General features: G+C 54.1%; 13 protein-coding genes across 13 annotated transcripts; 10 read left to right on the forward strand and 3 right to left on the reverse strand.

The window, feature by feature from the left end:
* The first annotated feature begins 493 nt into the window (after window positions 1-493).
* Window positions 494-1,102, forward strand: LOC145895166 (histone H1-like). Its single transcript, XM_082983937.1, has one exon. The coding sequence runs from the start codon at window positions 494-496 to the stop codon at window positions 1,100-1,102; it is 609 nt and encodes a 202-aa protein (XP_082840063.1).
* A 328-nt stretch (window positions 1,103-1,430) lies between these two features.
* Window positions 1,431-1,742, forward strand: LOC145894238 (histone H4). The gene has a single exon (XM_082982756.1). It carries the CDS (start codon window positions 1,431-1,433, stop codon window positions 1,740-1,742), a length of 312 nt encoding a protein of 103 aa, XP_082838882.1.
* A 314-nt stretch (window positions 1,743-2,056) lies between these two features.
* On the forward strand, window positions 2,057-2,467 carry LOC145894284 (histone H3). Its single transcript, XM_082982821.1, has one exon. The coding sequence runs from the start codon at window positions 2,057-2,059 to the stop codon at window positions 2,465-2,467; it is 411 nt and encodes a 136-aa protein (XP_082838947.1).
* A 383-nt stretch (window positions 2,468-2,850) lies between these two features.
* LOC145896142 (histone H2AX) lies at window positions 2,851-3,228 on the reverse strand. The gene has a single exon (XM_082985003.1). It carries the CDS (start codon window positions 3,226-3,228, stop codon window positions 2,851-2,853), a length of 378 nt encoding a protein of 125 aa, XP_082841129.1.
* A 359-nt stretch (window positions 3,229-3,587) lies between these two features.
* On the forward strand, window positions 3,588-3,956 carry LOC145893800 (histone H2B.2-like). Its single transcript, XM_082982141.1, has one exon. The coding sequence runs from the start codon at window positions 3,597-3,599 to the stop codon at window positions 3,954-3,956; it is 360 nt and encodes a 119-aa protein (XP_082838267.1). The 5' UTR covers window positions 3,588-3,596.
* Window positions 3,957-5,208: 1,252 nt separating this feature from the next.
* LOC145895284 (histone H1-like) lies at window positions 5,209-5,817 on the forward strand. The gene has a single exon (XM_082984062.1). It carries the CDS (start codon window positions 5,209-5,211, stop codon window positions 5,815-5,817), a length of 609 nt encoding a protein of 202 aa, XP_082840188.1.
* Window positions 5,818-6,145: 328 nt separating this feature from the next.
* On the forward strand, window positions 6,146-6,457 carry LOC145894421 (histone H4). Its single transcript, XM_082983008.1, has one exon. The coding sequence runs from the start codon at window positions 6,146-6,148 to the stop codon at window positions 6,455-6,457; it is 312 nt and encodes a 103-aa protein (XP_082839134.1).
* Window positions 6,458-6,771: 314 nt separating this feature from the next.
* On the forward strand, window positions 6,772-7,182 carry LOC145894305 (histone H3). The gene has a single exon (XM_082982846.1). The coding sequence runs from the start codon at window positions 6,772-6,774 to the stop codon at window positions 7,180-7,182; it is 411 nt and encodes a 136-aa protein (XP_082838972.1).
* A 383-nt stretch (window positions 7,183-7,565) lies between these two features.
* LOC145893934 (histone H2AX) lies at window positions 7,566-7,943 on the reverse strand. The gene has a single exon (XM_082982339.1). The coding sequence runs from the start codon at window positions 7,941-7,943 to the stop codon at window positions 7,566-7,568; it is 378 nt and encodes a 125-aa protein (XP_082838465.1).
* Window positions 7,944-8,302: 359 nt separating this feature from the next.
* LOC145893900 (histone H2B.2-like) lies at window positions 8,303-8,671 on the forward strand. Its single transcript, XM_082982291.1, has one exon. It carries the CDS (start codon window positions 8,312-8,314, stop codon window positions 8,669-8,671), a length of 360 nt encoding a protein of 119 aa, XP_082838417.1. The 5' UTR covers window positions 8,303-8,311.
* Window positions 8,672-10,859: 2,188 nt separating this feature from the next.
* On the forward strand, window positions 10,860-11,171 carry LOC145894290 (histone H4). The gene has a single exon (XM_082982829.1). The coding sequence runs from the start codon at window positions 10,860-10,862 to the stop codon at window positions 11,169-11,171; it is 312 nt and encodes a 103-aa protein (XP_082838955.1).
* Window positions 11,172-11,485: 314 nt separating this feature from the next.
* Window positions 11,486-11,896, forward strand: LOC145894304 (histone H3). Its single transcript, XM_082982845.1, has one exon. It carries the CDS (start codon window positions 11,486-11,488, stop codon window positions 11,894-11,896), a length of 411 nt encoding a protein of 136 aa, XP_082838971.1.
* Window positions 11,897-12,279: 383 nt separating this feature from the next.
* Window positions 12,280-12,657, reverse strand: LOC145895633 (histone H2AX). Its single transcript, XM_082984431.1, has one exon. The coding sequence runs from the start codon at window positions 12,655-12,657 to the stop codon at window positions 12,280-12,282; it is 378 nt and encodes a 125-aa protein (XP_082840557.1).
* Window positions 12,658-12,922: the final 265 nt, after the last annotated feature.

Genomic DNA, 12,922 nt, shown 5'->3' on the forward strand with positions numbered 1-12,922 from the left:
CTCATACTCCCCAAGCCTAAGTTCGTTGCAAAGCGGCGATGCAGGCCACCCGCCGCGCCACGGAACAGTTGTACTTCGTTCCTAAAGCGCGACGGCCGCCACGCCAGTGCAAGCCACGGCGACTGGGCCTTTCGCAGCCCTTGGCGCCCCACCTCTCCGCCACCCGTGGCGTTAGCGGTGGTCGCGATGACCTGAGTTCGCGTGGGTAATTGGGTGAGGCATCGCACTAGGCCCCTGTACAGCAATCGTTGCGAATGCGCGCGTGTACCAAACGTACGACGACCGTACTTCTTGATTGCTAGCACAATACCAGCAAGTCTACCGACCGATACAACGACGGTGGCAAACATCGTTTCGCGTTGGTCCGTAAACGCTCTAAAAAAGGACGGCGTTGTCTCGCGGCTGCCAAAAGCTATTTCTTCACTTTGGAAGCACCTACGCACGCACTCACGTCGAGTTACTTACTTACTTACCCAAGAGATCATCAAGAATCATGACGGACTCGAAGAAGCAAAGCAGCAGGAAGCCCGCCGCGCCCGCGGCACACCCCACCTACGCGGTGATGATTAAGGCTGCCATCGCGCAGCTGAAGGAACGCAACGGCTCGTCTCGCCAAGCCATCGTCAAATACGTCAAGGCCAACTACAAGGTGAGCAACACGCCCGAAAGTCACATCAAGTTGGCTTTGAAGCGAATGGTGACGCAAGACGTGCTTACCCGCACCAAGGGCGTGGGCGCTTCTGGCTCCTTCAAGCTTGCCAGCAAGGCCTCGGCCGAAGCGCCAAAGAAGAAGACCAAGGCAAAGAAGCCAAAGCAAGCGGTTGCCAAGAAGCCGGCCGCAGCAGCGACGAAGAAGGAGACCGGCACCAAGAAGTCGGCTGGCAAAAAGGCCGCGGCCAAGAAGCCTGCTTCCAGCAGCAAGAAGACTGCCGCCAAAAAGACCGCGTCGCCGAAAAAGTCAGCCGCAAAGAAACCTGCGAGCAAAAAGGCAGCGGCTGGAAAGAAATCGCCTGCCAAAAAGAGCGCAGTGAAGGCCAAAAAGCCGGCCGCCAAAAAACCGGCAAAGAAGCCCAGTGCCAAGAAGCCGGCAGCGAAAAAGTGAGCACCGAAGTCGGCGGGGGGTCCGCATCATAACAAACGGCTCTTTTCAGGGCCACTCAACTTTGTGCAAAAGAGAGAAGCGAGCCACCAGCTCAAAACGAAGGCCGGGGTGCCCGGCCAGACGGAGGGAGGGAGGGCGGGCCGGCAGGCCGACCGACTGACTGACTGACTGACTACCTTTAAGTATGCTCTTTGGCGCCCCAAACGGACGAATTTTTCTGTTTTGTTTCGCGGAGGTACGAAAACTGGCTACTTAGTCGCGGTGGGCCGGGCGATTTCCAATTCGTGTCACTTGTTTCAATCGAGCAAATAGCGCGTTACTCATCATCATGTCAGGACGAGGCAAAGGAGGAAAAGGACTGGGAAAGGGAGGCGCAAAGCGTCATCGCAAAGTACTTCGAGACAACATCCAAGGCATTACCAAGCCGGCGATCAGGCGTCTCGCACGTCGTGGCGGTGTGAAGCGTATCTCGGGACTTATCTACGAGGAGACTCGCGGCGTGCTCAAGGTCTTCCTTGAGAACGTCATTCGGGACGCCGTCACTTACACCGAGCACGCCAAAAGGAAGACCGTCACCGCGCTCGACGTGGTGTACGCGTTGAAACGCCAGGGACGCACACTCTACGGATTCGGCGGTTGAGCTCGTCTCGGTTTCGCGACCACAACATCAGCAATCGGCCCTTTTCAGGGCCACCCACACTTTAATCGTGAGAGAATAGTTTGGTTACTTGGCGTGTGAGTTGTTTTTTGTTCCCGGTTTTGAGAGGTGGCCCTTCGCGTTTTGTTCTTGCCGGCGGCGGCGGCGGCGGCAAACAAAGCCAGGCGCCGATTGGTTGAAGGGTGAATTTAGCGCGGGCCAATAGGAAAGCGGCGCGAAAGTATATAAAGCCGTCCGAACGGCCGGTGGGCATCATTCGTTTACTGAAGAAGTACCGACGAGACCGTTCAAAAAAGATGGCAAGAACCAAGCAAACCGCTCGCAAATCTACCGGTGGCAAGGCACCGCGCAAGCAGCTGGCCACCAAGGCCGCTCGCAAAAGTGCACCAGCAACCGGGGGTGTGAAGAAGCCCCATCGTTACCGACCGGGAACCGTGGCTTTGCGTGAGATCAGGCGTTACCAGAAGTCGACCGAGCTTCTCATCCGCAAGCTGCCCTTCCAGAGGCTGGTGCGCGAGATCGCGCAGGACTTCAAGACCGATCTCCGCTTCCAGAGCAGCGCCGTGATGGCCCTGCAGGAGGCCAGCGAAGCCTACCTGGTCGGGCTCTTCGAGGACACCAACTTGTGTGCGATCCACGCGAAACGGGTGACGATCATGCCCAAGGACATCCAGCTGGCACGGCGAATTCGCGGTGAACGTGCCTAAGCACAGCAGGGGGGCGGGCGCCAACTAAACGAAACGGCTCTTTTCAGAGCCACCTAATTATTGGCTAAAGAGAAATTTGGATAAATCTGAATGAATGTGGGTGTCTAGTTCTAGTAGTTAGTTCGTTTTTGCGTAGACCTGCGTCACGATATTCAGAGTGCGTGACGAAACAGCGGGTGGTGATTGGTGGAGGGAAATTTTGGGTTAAAAAATGTCATGGTGGCCGCCGCCGCCGCAGCCGCAGCGTTGTGTTGCAAGGGATATATTTATTTGGGTATATTTGATGAGTAGCGAAACGGCAGCAAGGCACAAGTTTTCTCTTATTCCTAAAAATTGGGTGGCTCTGAAAAGAGCCGTTAATGGTTGCGCGAGCTCCCTTGCCCTTACGCCTTCTTCGAGGTCTTTTTGGGCAAAAGTACGGCTTGGATGTTTGGCAGCACGCCGCCCTGTGCAATGGTAACCGAGCCGAGCAACTTGTTGAGTTCCTCGTCGTTGCGGATGGCCAACTGCAGGTGACGCGGGATGATACGAGTCTTCTTGTTGTCACGGGCCGCGTTGCCGGCCAACTCTAGCACCTCAGCGCTGAGGTACTCGAGGACGGCGGCCAAGTACACTGGCGCACCGGCACCAACACGCTCTGAGTAGTGACCTTGTCGCAAAAGTCGGTGAACACGGCCTACGGGAAATTGCAGTCCAGCACGGGACGACCTGCTCTTTGGCTTTGCCTTGGACTTGCCTCCTCCTTTGCCTCTGCCTGACATGCTTGCTGTTTATTTGCTTCGGTAGTAAACGTAACTGAAGTAAAAAACGAATTCGATCGAATGCTCGCGCACGCTTCGGTCGTGGTTTTATAGCTACTCGATTTTGTCGAAGCCGATCGGTCGACAACCAATCGAAATCGAGGAAGTTAGTGAAACATTTTTGATTGGCTATGTAGTCTGGTTTGTTCAAATTTCAACAATGGCTTATTTGCATGCCCGGCGGCCAATCGCAACAACGATCCTCCATTCGGCTTATTCCATTGGCTGCACGCTTCGAATGCTCATTTGCATGTGGCAAATATAAATACGGTCCGACACGGGGAGCTTCACACATTCGTGTTGTTTGAAAAAAAAATTTAACCGCGAAAATGGCAGCCAGCAAAGGCACAAAGAAGGCAGTGAAGAAGCAGACGCCCGCCGACAAGCACAAGAAGCGCAGGCGTAAGCGAAAGGAAAGCTTCAGCATCTACGTGTACAAGGTGCTCAAGCAGGTACATCCCGACACCGGAATCTCGAGCCGCGCCATGAACATCATGAACTCGTTTGTGAGCGACGTGTTTGAGCGCATCGCTGGTGAGGCGTCGCGCTTGGCCCTGTACAACAAGCGTTCAACGGTGAGCAGTCGCGAGATCCAAACCGCGGTCCGCCTGCTCTTGCCCGGCGAGTTGGCCAAGCACGCAGTGTCCGAAGGTACCAAGGCCGTCACCAAGTACACCAGCTCCAAGTGAGCAAGCGATCGATCGCCCGACTCAACAACAGAACGGCTCTTTTCAGAGCCACCCGCTTGTTGCGAGGGAGAATCATTTGGAACCTTTCAATTCAATGATAATATTGCGCAGACCGGCGCCGCCGCCACTTTATCTGCGGGAAACGCAATCGTCGCGCCCCGCTACCACGCGTAGCCATTTACAACTTAACTTATTTTATTCAATTTTTTTGAAAAGTTTGTTCTGTCAAGTAAATTCGAGCGACAAGTTTGTTGTTTCACTCAATCCCTCGATTTTGAGTGTAATTTGGTTGAGAGGCGAAAACGAACCCAAACCAATTATCTGCGCAGCTGGAGGCCTTGATTGGTAAACTGCTGCCTTGTAACTTTACATGTAACTTTACTGCTTGTTACTGCTTTCCAACAATTTCGGTACGTTGCGATAAAAGTTTCATTTACTACTTGTTTTGCAATTGTTTATATTTATCGCCTTAACGGAAAATCGACGCTTTGTCATAAAATCGAAGTCCACAAATTTTGAAGCCACGGGTGGTCGAGTTGTAAGCTTACAGCACACCTGCATTTTGAGTGAGGGTCATAAAAAATTTTCGTCTTGCATTCTGCAAACAAGTTCTCTCTTACAACTTTTTCCACATTTCCACAGACTTTCTAAGCTATTAATTTTGGGTCGCGACATGTCCTCGCCACCAGTCCGGCTTTGATTTTCTGCAGTTTTTTCCTGTACTAAGCGGTCACGCGACGCAGGCCATTTCTCGATTTGCTCATACTCCCCAAGCCTAAGTTCGTTGCAAAGCGGCGATGCAGGCCACCCGCCGCGCCACGGAACAGTTGTACTTCGTTCCTAAAGCGCGACGGCCGCCACGCCAGTGCAAGCCACGGCGACTGGGCCTTTCGCAGCCCTTGGCGCCCCACCTCTCCGCCACCCGTGGCGTTAGCGGTGGTCGCGATGACCTGAGTTCGCGTGGGTAATTGGGTGAGGCATCGCACTAGGCCCCTGTACAGCAATCGTTGCGAATGCGCGCGTGTACCAAACGTACGACGACCGTACTTCTTGATTGCTAGCACAATACCAGCAAGTCTACCGACCGATACAACGACGGTGGCAAACATCGTTTCGCGTTGGTCCGTAAACGCTCTAAAAAAGGACGGCGTTGTCTCGCGGCTGCCAAAAGCTATTTCTTCACTTTGGAAGCACCTACGCACGCACTCACGTCGAGTTACTTACTTACTTACCCAAGAGATCATCAAGAATCATGACGGACTCGAAGAAGCAAAGCAGCAGGAAGCCCGCCGCGCCCGCGGCACACCCCACCTACGCGGTGATGATTAAGGCTGCCATCGCGCAGCTGAAGGAACGCAACGGCTCGTCTCGCCAAGCCATCGTCAAATACGTCAAGGCCAACTACAAGGTGAGCAACACGCCCGAAAGTCACATCAAGTTGGCTTTGAAGCGAATGGTGACGCAAGACGTGCTTACCCGCACCAAGGGCGTGGGCGCTTCTGGCTCCTTCAAGCTTGCCAGCAAGGCCTCGGCCGAAGCGCCAAAGAAGAAGACCAAGGCAAAGAAGCCAAAGCAAGCGGTTGCCAAGAAGCCGGCCGCAGCAGCGACGAAGAAGGAGACCGGCACCAAGAAGTCGGCTGGCAAAAAGGCCGCGGCCAAGAAGCCTGCTTCCAGCAGCAAGAAGACTGCCGCCAAAAAGACCGCGTCGCCGAAAAAGTCAGCCGCAAAGAAACCTGCGAGCAAAAAGGCAGCGGCTGGAAAGAAATCGCCTGCCAAAAAGAGCGCAGTGAAGGCCAAAAAGCCGGCCGCCAAAAAACCGGCAAAGAAGCCCAGTGCCAAGAAGCCGGCAGCGAAAAAGTGAGCACCGAAGTCGGCGGGGGGTCCGCATCATAACAAACGGCTCTTTTCAGGGCCACTCAACTTTGTGCAAAAGAGAGAAGCGAGCCACCAGCTCAAAACGAAGGCCGGGGTGCCCGGCCAGACGGAGGGAGGGAGGGCGGGCCGGCAGGCCGACCGACTGACTGACTGACTGACTACCTTTAAGTATGCTCTTTGGCGCCCCAAACGGACGAATTTTTCTGTTTTGTTTCGCGGAGGTACGAAAACTGGCTACTTAGTCGCGGTGGGCCGGGCGATTTCCAATTCGTGTCACTTGTTTCAATCGAGCAAATAGCGCGTTACTCATCATCATGTCAGGACGAGGCAAAGGAGGAAAAGGACTGGGAAAGGGAGGCGCAAAGCGTCATCGCAAAGTACTTCGAGACAACATCCAAGGCATTACCAAGCCGGCGATCAGGCGTCTCGCACGTCGTGGCGGTGTGAAGCGTATCTCGGGACTTATCTACGAGGAGACTCGCGGCGTGCTCAAGGTCTTCCTTGAGAACGTCATTCGGGACGCCGTCACTTACACCGAGCACGCCAAAAGGAAGACCGTCACCGCGCTCGACGTGGTGTACGCGTTGAAACGCCAGGGACGCACACTCTACGGATTCGGCGGTTGAGCTCGTCTCGGTTTCGCGACCACAACATCAGCAATCGGCCCTTTTCAGGGCCACCCACACTTTAATCGTGAGAGAATAGTTTGGTTACTTGGCGTGTGAGTTGTTTTTTGTTCCCGGTTTTGAGAGGTGGCCCTTCGCGTTTTGTTCTTGCCGGCGGCGGCGGCGGCGGCAAACAAAGCCAGGCGCCGATTGGTTGAAGGGTGAATTTAGCGCGGGCCAATAGGAAAGCGGCGCGAAAGTATATAAAGCCGTCCGAACGGCCGGTGGGCATCATTCGTTTACTGAAGAAGTACCGACGAGACCGTTCAAAAAAGATGGCAAGAACCAAGCAAACCGCTCGCAAATCTACCGGTGGCAAGGCACCGCGCAAGCAGCTGGCCACCAAGGCCGCTCGCAAAAGTGCACCAGCAACCGGGGGTGTGAAGAAGCCCCATCGTTACCGACCGGGAACCGTGGCTTTGCGTGAGATCAGGCGTTACCAGAAGTCGACCGAGCTTCTCATCCGCAAGCTGCCCTTCCAGAGGCTGGTGCGCGAGATCGCGCAGGACTTCAAGACCGATCTCCGCTTCCAGAGCAGCGCCGTGATGGCCCTGCAGGAGGCCAGCGAAGCCTACCTGGTCGGGCTCTTCGAGGACACCAACTTGTGTGCGATCCACGCGAAACGGGTGACGATCATGCCCAAGGACATCCAGCTGGCACGGCGAATTCGCGGTGAACGTGCCTAAGCACAGCAGGGGGGCGGGCGCCAACTAAACGAAACGGCTCTTTTCAGAGCCACCTAATTATTGGCTAAAGAGAAATTTGGATAAATCTGAATGAATGTGGGTGTCTAGTTCTAGTAGTTAGTTCGTTTTTGCGTAGACCTGCGTCACGATATTCAGAGTGCGTGACGAAACAGCGGGTGGTGATTGGTGGAGGGAAATTTTGGGTTAAAAAATGTCATGGTGGCCGCCGCCGCCGCAGCCGCAGCGTTGTGTTGCAAGGGATATATTTATTTGGGTATATTTGATGAGTAGCGAAACGGCAGCAAGGCACAAGTTTTCTCTTATTCCTAAAAATTGGGTGGCTCTGAAAAGAGCCGTTAATGGTTGCGCGAGCTCCCTTGCCCTTACGCCTTCTTCGAGGTCTTTTTGGGCAAAAGTACGGCTTGGATGTTTGGCAGCACGCCGCCCTGTGCAATGGTAACCGAGCCGAGCAACTTGTTGAGTTCCTCGTCGTTGCGGATGGCCAACTGCAGGTGACGCGGGATGATACGAGTCTTCTTGTTGTCACGGGCCGCGTTGCCGGCCAACTCTAGCACCTCAGCGCTGAGGTACTCGAGGACGGCGGCCAAGTACACTGGCGCACCGGCACCAACACGCTCTGAGTAGTGACCTTGTCGCAAAAGTCGGTGAACACGGCCTACGGGAAATTGCAGTCCAGCACGGGACGACCTGCTCTTTGGCTTTGCCTTGGACTTGCCTCCTCCTTTGCCTCTGCCTGACATGCTTGCTGTTTATTTGCTTCGGTAGTAAACGTAACTGAAGTAAAAAACGAATTCGATCGAATGCTCGCGCACGCTTCGGTCGTGGTTTTATAGCTACTCGATTTTGTCGAAGCCGATCGGTCGACAACCAATCGAAATCGAGGAAGTTAGTGAAACATTTTTGATTGGCTATGTAGTCTGGTTTGTTCAAATTTCAACAATGGCTTATTTGCATGCCCGGCGGCCAATCGCAACAACGATCCTCCATTCGGCTTATTCCATTGGCTGCACGCTTCGAATGCTCATTTGCATGTGGCAAATATAAATACGGTCCGACACGGGGAGCTTCACACATTCGTGTTGTTTGAAAAAAAAATTTAACCGCGAAAATGGCAGCCAGCAAAGGCACAAAGAAGGCAGTGAAGAAGCAGACGCCCGCCGACAAGCACAAGAAGCGCAGGCGTAAGCGAAAGGAAAGCTTCAGCATCTACGTGTACAAGGTGCTCAAGCAGGTACATCCCGACACCGGAATCTCGAGCCGCGCCATGAACATCATGAACTCGTTTGTGAGCGACGTGTTTGAGCGCATCGCTGGTGAGGCGTCGCGCTTGGCCCTGTACAACAAGCGTTCAACGGTGAGCAGTCGCGAGATCCAAACCGCGGTCCGCCTGCTCTTGCCCGGCGAGTTGGCCAAGCACGCAGTGTCCGAAGGTACCAAGGCCGTCACCAAGTACACCAGCTCCAAGTGAGCAAGCGATCGATCGCCCGACTCAACAACAGAACGGCTCTTTTCAGAGCCACCCGCTTGTTGCGAGGGAGAATCATTTGGAACCTTTCAATTCAATGATAATATTGCGCAGACCGGCGCCGCCGCCACTTTATCTGCGGGAAACGCAATCGTCGCGCCCCGCTACCACGCGTAGCCATTTACAACTTAACTTATTTTATTCAATTTTTTTGAAAAGTTTGTTCTGTCAAGTAAATTCGAGCGACAAGTTTGTTGTTTCACTCAATCCCTCGATTTTGAGTGTAATTTGGTTGAGAGGCGAAAACGAACCCAAACCAATTATCTGCGCAGCTGGAGGCCTTGATTGGTAAACTGCTGCCTTGTAACTTTACATGTAACTTTACTGCTTGTTACTGCTTTCCAACAATTTCGGTACGTTGCGATAAAAGTTTCATTTACTACTTGTTTTGCAATTGTTTATATTTATCGCCTTAACGGAAAATCGACGCTTTGTCATAAAATCGAAGTCCACAAATTTTGAAGCCACGGGTGGTCGAGTTGTAAGCTTACAGCACACCTGCATTTTGAGTGAGGGTCATAAAAAATTTTCGTCTTGCATTCTGCAAACAAGTTCTCTCTTACAACTTTTTCCACATTTCCACAGACTTTCTAAGCTATTAATTTTGGGTCGCGACATGTCCTCGCCACCAGTCCGGCTTTGATTTTCTGCAGTTTTTTCCTGTACTAAGCGGTCACGCGACGCAGGCCATTTCTCGATTTGCTCATACTCCCCAAGCCTAAGTTCGTTGCAAAGCGGCGATGCAGGCCACCCGCCGCGCCACGGAACAGTTGTACTTCGTTCCTAAAGCGCGACGGCCGCCACGCCAGTGCAAGCCACGGCGACTGGGCCTTTCGCAGCCCTTGGCGCCCCACCTCTCCGCCACCCGTGGCGTTAGCGGTGGTCGCGATGACCTGAGTTCGCGTGGGTAATTGGGTGAGGCATCGCACTAGGCCCCTGTACAGCAATCGTTGCGAATGCGCGCGTGTACCAAACGTACGACGACCGTACTTCTTGATTGCTAGCACAATACCAGCAAGTCTACCGACCGATACAACGACGGTGGCAAACATCGTTTCGCGTTGGTCCGTAAACGCTCTAAAAAAGGACGGCGTTGTCTCGCGGCTGCCAAAAGCTATTTCTTCACTTTGGAAGCACCTACGCACGCACTCACGTCGAGTTACTTACTTACTTACCCAAGAGATCATCAAGAATCATGACGGACTCGAAGAAGCAAAGCAGCAGGAAGCCCGCCGCGCCCGCGGCACACCCCACCTACGCGGTGATGATTAAGGCTGCCATCGCGCAGCTGAAGGAACGCAACGGCTCGTCTCGCCAAGCCATCGTCAAATACGTCAAGGCCAACTACAAGGTGAGCAACACGCCCGAAAGTCACATCAAGTTGGCTTTGAAGCGAATGGTGACGCAAGACGTGCTTACCCGCACCAAGGGCGTGGGCGCTTCTGGCTCCTTCAAGCTTGCCAGCAAGGCCTCGGCCGAAGCGCCAAAGAAGAAGACCAAGGCAAAGAAGCCAAAGCAAGCGGTTGCCAAGAAGCCGGCCGCAGCAGCGACGAAGAAGGAGACCGGCACCAAGAAGTCGGCTGGCAAAAAGGCCGCGGCCAAGAAGCCTGCTTCCAGCAGCAAGAAGACTGCCGCCAAAAAGACCGCGTCGCCGAAAAAGTCAGCCGCAAAGAAACCTGCGAGCAAAAAGGCAGCGGCTGGAAAGAAATCGCCTGCCAAAAAGAGCGCAGTGAAGGCCAAAAAGCCGGCCGCCAAAAAACCGGCAAAGAGCCCAGTGCCAAGAAGCCGGCAGCGAAAAAGTGAGCACCGAAGTCGGCGGGGGGTCCGCATCATAACAAACGGCTCTTTTCAGGGCCACTCAACTTTGTGCAAAAGAGAGAAGCGAGCCACCAGCTCAAAACGAAGGCCGGGGTGCCCGGCCAGACGGAGGGAGGGAGGGCGGGCCGGCAGGCCGACCGACTGACTGACTGACTGACTACCTTTAAGTATGCTCTTTGGCGCCCCAAACGGACGAATTTTTCTGTTTTGTTTCGCGGAGGTACGAAAACTGGCTACTTAGTCGCGGTGGGCCGGGCGATTTCCAATTCGTGTCACTTGTTTCAATCGAGCAAATAGCGCGTTACTCATCATCATGTCAGGACGAGGCAAAGGAGGAAAAGGACTGGGAAAGGGAGGCGCAAAGCGTCATCGCAAAGTACTTCGAGACAACATCCAAGGCATTACCAAGCCGGCGATCAGGCGTCTCGCACGTCGTGGCGGTGTGAAGCGTATCTCGGGACTTATCTACGAGGAGACTCGCGGCGTGCTCAAGGTCTTCCTTGAGAACGTCATTCGGGACGCCGTCACTTACACCGAGCACGCCAAAAGGAAGACCGTCACCGCGCTCGACGTGGTGTACGCGTTGAAACGCCAGGGACGCACACTCTACGGATTCGGCGGTTGAGCTCGTCTCGGTTTCGCGACCACAACATCAGCAATCGGCCCTTTTCAGGGCCACCCACACTTTAATCGTGAGAGAATAGTTTGGTTACTTGGCGTGTGAGTTGTTTTTTGTTCCCGGTTTTGAGAGGTGGCCCTTCGCGTTTTGTTCTTGCCGGCGGCGGCGGCGGCGGCAAACAAAGCCAGGCGCCGATTGGTTGAAGGGTGAATTTAGCGCGGGCCAATAGGAAAGCGGCGCGAAAGTATATAAAGCCGTCCGAACGGCCGGTGGGCATCATTCGTTTACTGAAGAAGTACCGACGAGACCGTTCAAAAAAGATGGCAAGAACCAAGCAAACCGCTCGCAAATCTACCGGTGGCAAGGCACCGCGCAAGCAGCTGGCCACCAAGGCCGCTCGCAAAAGTGCACCAGCAACCGGGGGTGTGAAGAAGCCCCATCGTTACCGACCGGGAACCGTGGCTTTGCGTGAGATCAGGCGTTACCAGAAGTCGACCGAGCTTCTCATCCGCAAGCTGCCCTTCCAGAGGCTGGTGCGCGAGATCGCGCAGGACTTCAAGACCGATCTCCGCTTCCAGAGCAGCGCCGTGATGGCCCTGCAGGAGGCCAGCGAAGCCTACCTGGTCGGGCTCTTCGAGGACACCAACTTGTGTGCGATCCACGCGAAACGGGTGACGATCATGCCCAAGGACATCCAGCTGGCACGGCGAATTCGCGGTGAACGTGCCTAAGCACAGCAGGGGGGCGGGCGCCAACTAAACGAAACGGCTCTTTTCAGAGCCACCTAATTATTGGCTAAAGAGAAATTTGGATAAATCTGAATGAATGTGGGTGTCTAGTTCTAGTAGTTAGTTCGTTTTTGCGTAGACCTGCGTCACGATATTCAGAGTGCGTGACGAAACAGCGGGTGGTGATTGGTGGAGGGAAATTTTGGGTTAAAAAATGTCATGGTGGCCGCCGCCGCCGCAGCCGCAGCGTTGTGTTGCAAGGGATATATTTATTTGGGTATATTTGATGAGTAGCGAAACGGCAGCAAGGCACAAGTTTTCTCTTATTCCTAAAAATTGGGTGGCTCTGAAAAGAGCCGTTAATGGTTGCGCGAGCTCCCTTGCCCTTACGCCTTCTTCGAGGTCTTTTTGGGCAAAAGTACGGCTTGGATGTTTGGCAGCACGCCGCCCTGTGCAATGGTAACCGAGCCGAGCAACTTGTTGAGTTCCTCGTCGTTGCGGATGGCCAACTGCAGGTGACGCGGGATGATACGAGTCTTCTTGTTGTCACGGGCCGCGTTGCCGGCCAACTCTAGCACCTCAGCGCTGAGGTACTCGAGGACGGCGGCCAAGTACACTGGCGCACCGGCACCAACACGCTCTGAGTAGTGACCTTGTCGCAAAAGTCGGTGAACACGGCCTACGGGAAATTGCAGTCCAGCACGGGACGACCTGCTCTTTGGCTTTGCCTTGGACTTGCCTCCTCCTTTGCCTCTGCCTGACATGCTTGCTGTTTATTTGCTTCGGTAGTAAATTATTTTATTCGGGCAACGTAGTAAATACAACAGCCACGAAGGAACACAACATAGGTCGCAAGCGCAAAAGGAACAAAAAAAGGATTTAGGGACACTGGGTTGCACAAGGCACAGAAAGGGGCACATTACAATGTCTCGTTGAAGTCATGCGGTATGCGGATACCGCACGGACACGTCTGCGATTCCGCGATCGCGTGATAGCGTCCGCACGTGCACCGTATATGCAATCGTTGGC

The sequence above is a fragment of the Ascidia mentula genome, chromosome 3, assembly GCF_947561715.1.
Source record: "Ascidia mentula chromosome 3, kaAscMent1.1, whole genome shotgun sequence".
Taxonomy (NCBI): domain Eukaryota; kingdom Metazoa; phylum Chordata; class Ascidiacea; order Phlebobranchia; family Ascidiidae; genus Ascidia; species Ascidia mentula.

What these genes read in the sequence shown, in the direction of transcription:
- LOC145895166 (XM_082983937.1), top strand. Translation starts at nt 494, where the DNA reads ATGACGGACTCGAAGAAGCAAAGCAGCAGGAAGCCCGCCGCGCCCGCG.
- LOC145894238 (XM_082982756.1), top strand. Translation starts at nt 1,431, where the DNA reads ATGTCAGGACGAGGCAAAGGAGGAAAAGGACTGGGAAAGGGAGGCGCA.
- LOC145894284 (XM_082982821.1), top strand. Translation starts at nt 2,057, where the DNA reads ATGGCAAGAACCAAGCAAACCGCTCGCAAATCTACCGGTGGCAAGGCA.
- LOC145896142 (XM_082985003.1), bottom strand. Translation starts at nt 3,228, where the DNA reads ATGTCAGGCAGAGGCAAAGGAGGAGGCAAGTCCAAGGCAAAGCCAAAG.
- LOC145893800 (XM_082982141.1), top strand. Translation starts at nt 3,597, where the DNA reads ATGGCAGCCAGCAAAGGCACAAAGAAGGCAGTGAAGAAGCAGACGCCC.
- LOC145895284 (XM_082984062.1), top strand. Translation starts at nt 5,209, where the DNA reads ATGACGGACTCGAAGAAGCAAAGCAGCAGGAAGCCCGCCGCGCCCGCG.
- LOC145894421 (XM_082983008.1), top strand. Translation starts at nt 6,146, where the DNA reads ATGTCAGGACGAGGCAAAGGAGGAAAAGGACTGGGAAAGGGAGGCGCA.
- LOC145894305 (XM_082982846.1), top strand. Translation starts at nt 6,772, where the DNA reads ATGGCAAGAACCAAGCAAACCGCTCGCAAATCTACCGGTGGCAAGGCA.
- LOC145893934 (XM_082982339.1), bottom strand. Translation starts at nt 7,943, where the DNA reads ATGTCAGGCAGAGGCAAAGGAGGAGGCAAGTCCAAGGCAAAGCCAAAG.
- LOC145893900 (XM_082982291.1), top strand. Translation starts at nt 8,312, where the DNA reads ATGGCAGCCAGCAAAGGCACAAAGAAGGCAGTGAAGAAGCAGACGCCC.
- LOC145894290 (XM_082982829.1), top strand. Translation starts at nt 10,860, where the DNA reads ATGTCAGGACGAGGCAAAGGAGGAAAAGGACTGGGAAAGGGAGGCGCA.
- LOC145894304 (XM_082982845.1), top strand. Translation starts at nt 11,486, where the DNA reads ATGGCAAGAACCAAGCAAACCGCTCGCAAATCTACCGGTGGCAAGGCA.
- LOC145895633 (XM_082984431.1), bottom strand. Translation starts at nt 12,657, where the DNA reads ATGTCAGGCAGAGGCAAAGGAGGAGGCAAGTCCAAGGCAAAGCCAAAG.